Consider the following 13,208-nt stretch of genomic DNA (forward strand, 5'->3'; position numbering starts at 1 on the left):
GGGCCGGGCAGAGCAGGTGGGTTGTTCAGCTGAACAGTTGCTCTTCTTGCAAAGTCATCCAGGAAAAAAAGCCTCTCTGCAAAGGCTGTCAGTGATGCTGCTTTCCTGGGGTGGCCGAGTGCCAAGAGGCAACGTAAATGGGACCGTGGCCACCTCCGGTCACGGCCCGGCTGGGGACTCGTGTGGAGGACGGCTGCAGGGTGGCCTGAAACAAACAGCTCTGGCTGCCCTGACCAGAGAGATGGTCTGCAAGGAGCTGCCCCTTGCTGCAAACATGCAGGCACCAGCGTGTGTGCAGGGGAACCAAGCACCAAACCAGGAGCGTCTTGTCCAAGTCCTTCGGAAAAACCCAACTGGGGGCTTTGCCAGGCCTCCGCTGGGCACCCTGCAAGRAGCAGCCTTTGCCCCCTGCCACGTGCTGCCTTTTCCTGTTAGGGGAGTAGTCTTCTCCCAAATTAAAGATCCCAAATGGCTCTAAGAGCTTCTTGGTCTAACATGGAAGGGCGTTTGTGCTGCCTTTGTGCTGGCCACAAGTCACATGGGGTTTGGCGGCAGCTGCTGCGCCGCAGCGTGAGGGGTGACACAGAAGGGATTTGTCACATTCAAACCAGCGGCCAAGGCTTAAAAATTAGGGCTGGTTGATCTGTGATTCTGCTGCAGGAGCCTGCAGGTCCGGGGGCCTCCWTCCCTGCAAGTTCTCACGCTTTTCCTGGCTCCTGTCACCTGCACCGGGGAGTGTTACAAACATCAGCAATGGTTTAACTGCTGGCACCAACCGCATCTCCACAGAGCACAAACCTCCACGTGCCCACTCCTGTTTATTTATATATCTTTGAACGAGCAGAGCTCAATGTTCCTGCTTTTGTAGTGGCTCCGCAGCTCCGGCTTCATCAAGGTGTGCAGCTCGTGCAGGCGCTCCCAGGACTGGGAGAAGTCGTCGGGCCCCTGGCCGCAGCCGCCGGCGCCGGGCGCGCTGGGGTAGCCGGGATGCACCATGAGCTCCGCGGTGACGCGGCGGCGCGCGGCGCCCGCGCCGGCCAAGTCCCCGAGGGCCGYGTCGATGGCGCCGCTGATGCTGCCCACGGACATGTTCTTGCCCATGGTGCTCAGACCTATGTAGATGTCCGGCCACCTGCAGCGGGGGAGCRTGGAAATGAGCGGTGCCGCAGGCCGCCAGACAAGGGGTGCTGCGTTTGTTGGATTAAGAATTGAAGTTAACCTAAAACTTAAGATAACAAAGTCTATAACAGCTATTGAGCTGTTATAAATCGCTAACTCTAAGCAAAACAACAAACAAATAACTATTTTTTTCCTTTCCTTATTATGAAGCCCATGGTGCTGTTTCAGGCTGTGGTTCTGCAGTCTGGCAGACAGGCCCAGCAAAGCCCCGAGCGTCGCTCTTCCTGCTCTGGCTCCCTGCAGGGTCCTGTCACACACGGGCTGTTTGGCTTCTGCAAACCCACAGGTGACTTTGCTGGCACGGATGGGAAGGATATCACTCAACTGAGGAATTGCACCCTATCCAAATAATTCACTGTTGATAGGCCAATCATTGGTTGAATAATAACCATCTCCAAAGAATATCMCTTGACCAAGTGGAAACAACGTGACTGAAATAAAGTGGAACCCACCAGCTAACAGATCACTCCCAAACATGTCTCAGAGTCCAAATGACTTAACAGACAAAACTCTAGCAGAGCATCATTATTGATGAAGACGCTATAGATGGACTCAGGCTAGAGGCAGTGATTCAATTCAATAAAGCATCACTGTTAGGCACAGTCTTGTTCTCTATAGTGTCACACAAACTGCRCTAAAGGAGCTCTGTGTGGAACCTCTTTGCACAGCTGCAGAACTTGAATTACAGGAGGTGGGTTCCCTTGGACTTTGGCTGACTTTGACTTYAGCTCTTCATGAAGTTTTAGAGATGTCAGCATGTGTTTCTTTCATTACAATTTATCCCATTTCACCTGTTCCACCAGGAGGAGAGGTGGAACCAGCTAAGCATTCGCTGACCAACTGCAGCCTTTCCAAGCAGGAGGCAGGTGCAGAGCATCAAGGCCATCAGGGAGGGATGGTGCCATGGGAGGCTATAAAGCTGTCCTGGCTGCCCTAGGGCTGCTGGTGGGAGAGGGGATTTTGGAGGAGCAGCTACTGGAGACCCATGGATTCTGCAATTCCARTGAAGTACAGGCTGGAGGAGAGGACCCTGGAAAGTGAATCCCCAGCATGGGTGCTGGAATGCAACTGGTCGTAAAGGTAGGTTTGCAATCTGTGGCCTAACTTCTCTATGAGTTGCTGTGCCCTTCTCTTGCTCAGATATGGGCTTGATGTGCGTGTTCCATCTGGCACAGCAGTGGTGAAGCACTAGGTTCTTACTGGTGTGTTCAGAAGGGAGCAGTGCTCGAGAACAATTGATAAATAAATGAACTTATTAAGACCCGGGAGAACGCAGTGGACTGAGAAGGAAATCTGCAGTAAAGGATAGGATAGGTGACTGACTGCAGGGTTTGCAGCTGAATCAGTTTTCTTCCATAAAACCCTGTTTAATTTAAGCTTTTCAAGGAAGTGTGATAGTGGGGGAAGGATTGAGTGTTTTGGTACTGACCCCAGCAAGGTGTAGGTTATTAACAAGACTGTTTGTAGGCCAACAACCACCTGCTGTTATGCTGCAAGCTTGCTCATCATCTGGCCTGCTGTTAATAGCAAACAKTGGTTTCCAGAGAGTCTTTTTCCTGCTCCTTGAAACATTTTCTTGCTATTCCAGGAATATTAGAAGTTATTTTTTGGAAAACTCTCTTAAATCTTTGAAAATTCCACTGTTGATACAGAGTTTAAGCCTCCTACTGTTCCAGGTGMCAGCCTAGTGCTACTTAAGCAGAAAGGCTGAGAACCAAACCTGAAAGGAATGATCCCTTTCAGGTGAGAAGTGAGTCCTGGCTGTTCAAACACACTAAGCCCCAGTGCCTCCCTGCACATTGGTACTCATGTTGTTATTTGCCCCAAGGTGGAGAGAGCAATGTTCTGGCATCCTGGAAAGATGTCATCTAGAGCAGATAAGATCTCAGTCCTTTTAATATAAAACAAGGATGAGAAATGCCTCTCTCACCTTATTCCGTGCTTTGTGAACACATCGACTGTGTTGAGAGAATCTTCTTCTACTCCCTGATAGAAGTCCATGAGAGATGGTTCAATCCAGTTGCACTTGCGCAGACCTGGTTCTACTGGAACACGTGTGTACTTGATCCCATATTCTTCTAACACCTGGGCAAACACATGCCTGACCTCTACAAGCAAAACAAGACAACTTAAGTCACAAACCAGATCGTCAACTCATCTCCCCAGCAGTTGTTAGTGCAAAGGTGTCTTTCYCTTCTGTATTTTTTTAAAAATACCATCTCTTTGGGCTGAAATGCCTTCCTTCATTTGGATAGAGGTCCCTATAGCATTTCTCCCACCTCAAGCAGAGTGTTACAGGGAGAGACTCATACTAAAGGAGTAATATTAGTGCTCCAGGATCTGCTAAGCCTTTCCATAGGCTCCCTTAGCTTCCCCATCTGATCCAGCAACCCTTTCTGTCTTGGTGGTTCTGGTCTAAGGGTGCAGCTTAGGTGACTGCACTGTTGGGAACAAATTTTTCATCAAATGCCTGGATAGTCAGATTTGTTATGTAGGAAAATTGCTGAAGGTAACGTCATCCAGAGGCAGCTGAGTGTTGGGGTGGGGAAATGTGGATTTTTGCTCACTGAGTTTTCCATTTCTGTACCACAATGACCTCACTTGGAAAATGGGGGCAAAGATATTGCCAACCTCTGCACATAGAGGCTGGTCAGGAAAGCTACTGACAGGGTACAGTCCTTATTCTTGCACTTGTAAGAGCTACCAGCTTTAATCTCAGTGCCAACGTGGCAATGAAGAGCACCAGCCCCACAGTCTGCCCTGCAGTCCAGGCTGCCCTGATGCAACTTCTCTCACGGGCACCAATTTACTCAAAAGGTGCCTTTGTGCCCACTGCACCTGCAGAAAGGCTTTTCTCGCTGTTGGGTGAGTCAACCTGCCTGAAGGGAGGCTTGTGCCCCAGYTCCCAGCCGTTGCTAGCAGGCCCTSTGCCTCCCCTGGCCCACCAGAGACAGGCCTGAGTTTGGACTTTGGGAAGCTGAAGCCAGACCAGGTTCTGAACCCTTGGAAGTCTTGTGGCCTTGTGCTGGAGTGGGGCACGTTCAACTAATTATAGTTACCGTGCGTGACTAATAGAAATGAGAAGCTCTCCAGCCCTCTCAGCAGCTGCTCTCCCCTGACTGCCAGTGCCAGAGTTTTGGCAGAATGAAGCAAAAACATCCTTGAAGCTGCTTGCAGGCRCATCGGAGCCTTCCCAATGCTGAGCACCGCTGTTGTGCAGCGGTACATCCTGTGTAATTCCTTCCTCTGCTTGTGTGGTCAGCACTGCCATCTTTCTCCCCAGGATTAATCAATTCGGAGAGCCAGAAAAGCATGCACTTTTCTAAACGTAACCTGATTGCTTTCTCTCATTGAAATGGCCTCCAAAATTAATAACCTTTATTTCTTTAAGAAAGCATTAGCAGACAACACTAGAGGTAGATTTGTAGGATGGGTCCCTGCTTGCTCCAGCTCTGAACGTGATTGTATTCCCTGACTCTTTTCAGCTTTTATTAATGCTGACATGTCTGCAAAACACAGTGCAAAATGACTCCCTGCCTCCCCCTGCACCTGAGAGGCTCCACGTGCACTGAGCACAGGACGCAGCAGGGGCTGTTTCTTGGTAGGAGGGCAGAGGGTGACATGACCTTGCTGTCCTGCCTGGATGCTAGTTTTCTTGCTTCCTTCCTGCACTTTCCACCATGCCAAGAGAAGAGAGAGCAGGAATTAAGCTCACGTGTGCATGCACAATTCCTGTAGCTTGTAAAGCCACCAAACTGGGGCATGTGCCAGGAAAAAAAACTTTGAATGTATTTTGGGGATCAGATTAATGGACTGAGGGAGATAAAATGATGCCCTGGTGTGACTTCTGCACAACCATCCAAGTCACAGCAGGAAGGGAGGGTTTCCAAATGCAGCCAAGGAAGGTCCAGGTTTTAAACTGGGATTATGGAGCATAAGCCTAATATGAGGCTTATTGCCCACATCAAGACATGATGAGAGGTGTTTCATCTGTCCCTTTTCCTCTGGGGCTGGGGAGAAATCCTCTCTTACCAGGCAGGACATGAACATGCTGGTGACCGTCCATGTGAGGAGGTAGGTGGCCTGTCAGCTCACGGAACAGCTCCACTTGGGCCTTTAGCTCCTGCTTCACCTACACAGCACAGAAAGGGTAATAATAATAAAAATAAATAAGACCTGTCACCAGTGCAGAGACTAGAAAGAGTGAGGGAGTTTCTGGAGACCCCCCTGGCCACCATGAGCATTGGGATGTGATCCTGCAAGGCCCAACGTCCTGTGGTTTATAAATGGGCATGTGACATGTTGGTTCTTCCTAGGCCTTGCCTAGGTACAGGTTTCTTTATAGCACTAGGTACAGAGATGGCACGGAGGCTGGGATTTTCAAAAACATCCATGGTATTTGGATACTCTTTTCCCTATAAAATGAATGGGGAAATGGGTGCCCAAACCCATAAACAGTTTTGGTCACCTGAACTTCACCACCCCAGTGACTATGAGGTGAGAATGGCCCACTTCCCTGGGGAACACGGGTGTCTCACAGGTGATGCAAAGCCTGCTTAGCCCCTACTTAACACTTCTGTTGTTTTTTCCTTTTATTGCTCTACAAGATTTTGGGGAGTATCTGTCTCTCCACCCACCTCCTCCACATTGGCAGTTACAGCTCATCAATGTATGTGAAGCTTAACAGTGAGTGAACAGCTCAATGCTGCAGAGCAGTTTAATGGCAGAATTGGGCATCTCCTGCTGCCCAGGCAATCCAGTCCATTAATTGACCTCTAAGCTTTCTCCACATCTTCAATTAGAAAGACCTTCAATCTGGGAAAGATTTTCAACTGTTATCTGTTAGGATCAGTGAGGTGAGTTACACCAAGTGAGGTCTATGTGGCTTTTTCTCCTCATACCTCTGACATTTTCAGGAGACCTTTTGAYAGAGCTGTTCGGAATCCCATTTTCCCATGGAAGAATCCATCCTGGTTAAGCAGAGAGGAGTTTGTCTTGAGCAGTTCACACACTGGAGAGCCCTCAGAGAGGTTGGCATGCAGGCCTATTGGKATGTTGTATCTGTAGAAGCAATTAAATGTCAGTTAAGCTTTGCTCTTCCACTTTCTTCTGTCACCAAAGGGTGTGAGAGCTTTCAGCGAGAGATCTAGATGGAGCAAACGGACTTTGGAGCTTTTTTTKGGGGGGGTGAGGGGAAGAGAGGAGAAGGAGGGCAAGGCTAAGGAATCACAAGAGTCTGTGATGCTAGTGATTTGCAACAGCAACAAATCAAGAGCATTTGTATCTTGTCAGCCATGGAGCTTTGCAGACTGCTGATGTGTCTGCGGCTTCCCCTGTGACAGGAACTGTGAGAACTCAGCTCTGTGCAGAGTTTCACTCCTTCTGTAAATCCTTCTAGGGCGGCCAAAGTGCTRCTTGAAATATGGAATGAGAAGATGCTGTTGCTGGGAGTGGGAGCCCTTATGCATTAAACTGAGGAGCTCCTGGGAGGTGATGGCAGGACAAGGGGGCTTCTCCTCCATCCCATGGCCTCCTCAAGCCCAAAGGCAAGGAGGCAGCCTGACTTTTTAGAAAACTGCCCAGATTCTTTACTGTGTCTCTAGGAAGCTCTGACTGCATCAGCTGGTAGCTCTGTTTGCACCACAGCCAGTGCTGTCTGCAAGGAAAAGATTCATGTGTCACCATGAATCAGCAGATGGGAGCTATGTGGGTGAGCACCCTCCCGGATTGCTGTAGGAGGGTGAAGAAAAGGAGCAGCTGAGCTCCCATTGGGGACTGTCAGGGGCATCGAGTGAACGGCCCCCAACTGTGCCCTGCCCCAAAGGCTGCCCAGGGAGCTATTTCCAGGAAAAGGCAATTCCCCCGACAGGTGTGGGGCGCCAAGGAGACACCCCTGGGCTGYGTTAACAGCAGCTCGGGCGGAGGCTCCGAAGGCAGCCGGAGCTGCGGAATGTGCAGAATGTGGAAGTGCAGAGAGAGCTGCCCTTGTTCTCGCTGTAAGGGGAGAGGCTGCTGTAACAGTAGAACGTGTTTCAGAGCTTTGCCTAACACCAGCTGAGTATCTTAATAGTTTTTTCTTGGAGTTGGGCAGTCTTGGTGGTTTGATAGACTTTCCATGCCTCTAAAGTGGAGCTGCGGAAGTTTAACTGCTCTGGGATATGGGCATTGAAACCAAAGTGCAAAACAGCACATGAGAAAGTAGTTCAGAGGAGTTAATCTGTGGGAGACAGAGGAGCAGGCATGTGGGGAAAGCCATGAGGATGTGGGAAGGCAAACCCTGTGGCTGGCACAGCAGGGCTCTGCAGCAGACTAGCACTTTCTTCTCTCTCCTTTGTGCATTTCCTCTGGGTGCAATGAGACATTTGTTCCCCATAATCAGCACCAAATACCCTGCTGCCCTGTGCTCATTTCTAACAGCCTTGACACTGCACAAGTATTTTCAGGTCCCAAGTACAASGGGACGAAAATGTGAGCAAAGCACTGGGCATTGTGGCTGAACATGGGCCGTGCCTGGGGGCAGAGCTCTAGCTACGCACTACCCAAGCCAAATGCTCCATCCAGGTGAGAGGCTTGGGAAGAGCCTCTCAAAGCCAAACAAACAGGTTCTTCCCCCAAGCAACCCTCGCCACTGAAATGTTGCTTCTCCAACAACCAAAGCACAAGGGCAAGGCACTCTGGCACTGTAAAACCCCTGGGAAAAAAGTCAACATGGGAATCTGTGGAGACCCTATTTGCAGCAGGGTACAGGGAGGTGAGGATCAATTTGCTCTTGATAAAGCTGAAGGATTGTGTCTAGGGATGCAAGTGTGTGCTACAGCAGCACAAGGGGCATTAGACAGGGCTGTCTGATAGACTGCTGAGATGAGGGCCAGGCAAACAGGCTGCCACTAAAGGTTGGCAATTTGTGAGCTAATTCCATTGACAGAAAGGTGGGTGCTGAAGCTACCTTGGCTCTGTGGTTCTCTGCTTGCCATTTCCTCAGAGGTGGCCAGGAAAGGCATCTTTGTGACAAATGCTAGCAAGGGAGGGGCAATAATGCTTTGAGTCTGAAAGACTTCCTGGTCAACAAGCCAAGCCCAGCTATCAAACAGAGAGAGGGAACACAATCAGCTAAACTSCTTCCCTTTCAAGTTCTTGCTTGTTTGGCCAAGTGAATGCTTTGAACAAGTCTCTGCTGAAGCAACAGGCTTCTCTGCAGCTGCAATTCCTGCTCATTCATACCCTGAGCAGTAAGGAGTCCCTGGAAATGACATGTCACTGCACTGAGTCACTCTTTTAAAATGCCCACTAACTTTGCTGCACATCTCTGCTTGCTGGAGGAGCAGCAGAGACCCTGTGATCCCTGGGTTCCTGGGAGCAGCTGTGGCGGCTGCTGACCTCTTGTGAATCACTGAATTTGACTGTTTTGGTCCATGGTGTATCCAGGGTGCACACATGTATCCCTTTCCTTGGGGAGCAAACAGATCTCACCTTCAACATCCTGTTTGTATCCTTATCAGGGAAATTACTGGCTTGTCAGCTTTCAGCATGTGAYGCAATTAAGAGCCTCATGTAAATATCTGTATCCAGACATCCTGCTCCAGTAAACATCCACATGTCTGCAACCAGACAAAGCTAAGCTGTGCTCTGTGGGAAGAAGCACCTCTTAGTTTTTCTGTGTGGGCATTAATATACATTTTATTTCCACTTTCTCCCTCTAGCAAACTAACAACATCTAACTGTCTTCCACCAGATAACATCTTGTCTTGCTCCATTAGTACTAAGGACTTATTTCTTGGGGGAAAAACACTCAAAAGCCTCTGTACTGTTAAGAATTGGTACTGTAACATTGCTTAGGGCTGCGACTTTCTTTGTAATTACCTGTCTGTATCAGCTGAAACTCTTGTGTCCATAAACTTACATCAGCAAAAAGTGCAGTTGCCAGTGAAGTTAATTGGATTTGGGTTCTTGTTTAAGGCCTCAGAGCATCAGCTCCACCCCCAAACCAAACAGCTCWGCAGTGTAACTGTCTGCCATGTGATTAACAGTCAGATAAAAGGGTGATGAGAAGGCAGGAGAGACTTCTAGATTAGTCAGATGTTGACMAGGGAGGGTCAGAATTAAGACACAATTTACACACACATTTTGCAATTAGTGTTGATGGGAAAGGAAGTGAAAACATAGACAGCAATTAAATGTGGTTTTTGTTAGTCTTCCTTTAAATGCACCCAGATGTTGTGAGGGCTTCAGCTTTTGTGTAGTTTATGTTCAGCACTTCAGCTGCAAAACCCCCAGGAAGACGGAGGTTGTGTTCTAAAATATGYTGCTCTTCGGCAAGTATTTGGATGTAAGCATCTGGAAGGGTCCCAAGGCTCAGTCACAACTGAAATGGCTGATAAAGGAGGCAAGAAAATATGGTAGTAATCAATCCTAGGTTGTTGTATTCCCACACTCTCCACATTTCCATTTCTAAGGAAAAATGAATGGATCCATTCCATGTAACAAAACAATCCTTCAAATCTCTCAGAAAGGCTCTGAAAGAGGAGCTAGGAAGAGACTGTCTCTTCTTTCAAGGTAGTGCTTGATAAAAAGCAATCAAGATTGCATTAAGTGGATAACCAGGAAGTCACATTCAATCTATCCTCCTTAAAAGAGAGAAAGTTTTGAGTTACTGGAAAAAGAAAATGTGAATCTGTTCTCCTACCTGCTGCTCTGCTCTAATAGCTGTGAATAATAAGTTTGTAGTGTGGTGATGAATCAGGCCTCTACTGAAACTAGTTGTTTTTGGGKTTTGCCTGAAGGGTGTGGGACACTTTCTTTAGCTCAGGTCTGACAGCAAAGGAGAGAAGTCCAAGATTCAGAGCCTGGATGTTAGGGAAGGTGTGGTGTTTACTGCTTGATTCTGCTCTATTGCAATTAGTTTGTGATTCAGCTGGAGCAAAGGTCTGCTGACTACCACCCCATTTCTGCCAAGTCTTCCAGCCAAAATACAAAGCAACAGATGGTATAACCAGAGGCCTACAAAATCACCATGAAAATGAGGAGAAGAATGAAATTCCAGGGGAATTGTATCTTTCTGAAGGATGTGGAGCTCTAATGCTCTTCTGAATAGCTTTGCCTACATGCAACTAACTGGAGACTAAGAGGGGAGAGAGTTCAAGACCTCTATGGCAAGCAACCATGCAAAAGCCAGTTAATTAAGATTAAGAAGGAGCTAGATAACCTCTATAAGCAACAGAAACACTCAAATGCTGAGTGTATAAAATGCTGATAAAATAATGTGTATAAAAGACTAAAACCCATAACACTAGAATGTGTCACAGGAAAGAACAAACCACCTATTTCAAACCTTTTCTTTCAACCTGTGATACAGCCAGTCTAGAGTCTGTCCTCTAGAAAGAAGACAGACTTCCATCCCCACAAAAAAAAATAATAATGTTGCAGAGCTTTAATCACAGTGGGACGGAGACAACACCAGCAGTGGCAAGGCAATAATATTTTCCTTTTTCTTTCTATCCCTCCATCATAGCTCAGCATGATGAGGTGATTTAAGTGGAGAATTCAATAAGACTTTTACTAAGTCTGACCCACCAGATGACTATGCCTACAAAAAGTTTGAGTGAATCTAAGCAATGTAGGAATAAACATCTCGAGGTGAGCTAAGCTTGTTGACATAGATACTGGCCTAGTGTACCACGTATGTTCCAATAGCACCTGATTTGGGGCTTGCATTTGAGAATGCCCAGACCTTAAAATGCTTTCCCTGACTGTCTGGGTAGGAGCAAATAGAGCTGCAGAGCTATTTGTACAAATGAATGTTCACTGAATCTGGCTTGTTGATCCTCAGTGCTAACATTCCCAAACTTACCCAGTTTATAGCTTCAAAAAAAAATGGATTTGAATCCAGTTTGTTTTCAAATGGAAGTGAAAAACCCATTCCAAAATTTGGAATTCAAAAATAGCCCCCAAATTTAACAGCAACAGCAGGTTGTAGCTTCTGCTGTCACCTGCTGTCTCCAAACTGGCTTTTCAAGTATCATGGGCTGGACTGAAAGATACTTTCTAAACCTCTGATTACACAGCCTACTTTCTGGCTAAAGAAATGAGGCCAGGTGGATTCTATTTTTAAAAGCCTCCTAAAGAGCAAGGCTAGAATAGCAAACCGCACTGCTGAGCTTTGGGGCTTAAAAGGGTTTCATGGTGCTGCTGTGCATCAGAAGCACTGATGTTATCTCCCTCATGTACATGCTGTTTCATCTATTGTCACGATTTGAAGCAGTTCAGTAGTGATGTGCCTAGTCCTGTTGCTTTTTCCCTCATTGACCCAGAGGTGGTTTCTACCTCGATGTTTTTGGGGCATCTCTATCTTAAAAATAAAATTAATAAAAAATAACAGCTAACACAACACCCTGGCTCTCCCCTCCAGATAGTTCTGACTATTCTCTTCAGAAAAGGTACTGACAACAAACAATTCACAAGTACCCTACAAGCACAGCCAGCATGGGCAGAGATGCACGTGGGGAACAAGCAGCGTCACTCAAATGCTTCTTGGGGAAGCTAGATTTGAGGCCTTGGTCTTGACCTTAGATTCTGCTCATCCTCTGCTTCTAGATTGTTTCCCTGCCCTGCTGCTCTCTTTCAGGGCATAGTTCTGCTTCCAAGTGCCTGCCCACATTGAGCTGAAGCATTAGGTAGGTTTTACATTCTAAATACGAGTAATGCTTCCTATTAAAGGATTTGCTGTGCTAGTGCAGGAGAACCACACATGCCACTGGATTTGTTACAGAGCCAACTGTGGCAGCAACCTCTGAAGAGCCCTAAGAGCAAAGGTCAAAGATACAAGGCAGGTACAAAGTACAGTCATGTTCTTTATACTTGTTTTTTAAAAAATGATTTATTGACCCTAAAATTAATAAAAKAGTGGGGTGCCTTTTCTCTAGGTTTTGAGGGCTGAAAAGTCAAGTTCTCCACTGTCTAGGTTTGTTTTGCACTGGCAGAATTATATCTGCTCCTCATTCTACAGTGACCTTAGCTGACCCAGCCTGGCTAAAAGGCCTCAAATTAAGCTGTTTATTAAAACTAATGCTTCTGCRCTCTAATAGTTTTAATCTCATCTGGGCAATATAATGCAGGTTTTTATTCTGATGGTGCATCTGTCAGCAGCTTGGTAAGAGAAACACCAACAAACCCAAACCATATCAATCAACTTGTGGAAATAGCTATTTCCTGAGGCAGAAAACATGCTGCAAATAGCTTGTGCTAGAGGAGGAAACATTGTGGGTACGATTTGCAGCTCAGTGCTGTTATTGGAGGAGTCTAAGTGTCGGGGATTCGTTTTTCTTCCACCAGCCTGGACTATGACACGGGGTTTCTACCGGGGCTGTAAGGAAGGGAGCCGCTTACCTCCTCGCCAGCCGGGCAGCATCCGCCGCAGCGCTCCCGTTCACCAGGAGGGACACGTTGGACACGGCTCCAGCCAGGAAACACTCCACGATGCCCTGGTTCCTCCGCGGGCAGTAGCCGAAGTCATCTCCCGTTACTATGAGCTGCACCTGGAGCATCCTCAGAGCGCATCCCTAGCAGCAAAGGGGGAAAAATGGATCGTCGGGATCACCAGGTTGGAGCGGGAAAAGGCGGCGGGGGCTGCGGGCGGCACCGGCCCGCGCGCGGCCCCTGGCGGCAGCGCCGCCGCTTCCCGCTGTGCCGCCCGCCGGGAAGCGCTGGGAAGAGGCGGAATGGAAGGGCACGCGGGAGAGCAGAGAGCTCCGGGGAAGGGCCCTTGCAACGCGCTCCSGATGCGTGAAGGCCGGTTCCATGCCTGGGAATTCCTGGCGTGGAACTGCTGCTTTCCCTCCTGCACAGAATCCGCGTCTGACCTACCAGGATGAAGGGGAAAGCGCTGAGCTGCTCAAGAAAGAGGAAGGGGGGTGGCATCAGGGGGCATTTTTGGCTGTGGAAGGGGAAAATTAAGTGTAAAACTAAAAAAACATCGTTTCTTGGTCTTGTTATTCCCCCTGGAATTCAACCACTGTACTATGGCAGGAGAAATA

General features: G+C 48.0%; 1 protein-coding gene across 1 annotated transcript; it reads right to left on the bottom strand.

Moving 5' to 3' along the window:
• Positions 1–801: 801 nt before the first annotated feature.
• YDJC (YdjC chitooligosaccharide deacetylase homolog) lies at positions 802–12,787 on the bottom strand. The gene is made up of 5 exons (XM_026037418.1): positions 12,562–12,787; positions 6,081–6,240; positions 5,212–5,311; positions 3,110–3,287; positions 802–1,132 (listed from the first exon to the last, which is right to left on the bottom strand). The coding sequence occupies exons 1-5, from the start codon at positions 12,717–12,719 to the stop codon at positions 823–825; spliced, it is 906 nt and encodes a 301-aa protein (XP_025893203.1). The 5' UTR covers positions 12,720–12,787; the 3' UTR covers positions 802–822.
• Between the last annotated feature and the right edge of the window lie 421 nt (positions 12,788–13,208).

This window comes from Nothoprocta perdicaria, unplaced genomic scaffold (assembly GCF_003342845.1).
Source record: "Nothoprocta perdicaria isolate Ctin4 unplaced genomic scaffold, notPer1 scaffold_2, whole genome shotgun sequence".
NCBI classification, from domain to species: Eukaryota; Metazoa; Chordata; class Aves; order Tinamiformes; family Tinamidae; genus Nothoprocta; species Nothoprocta perdicaria.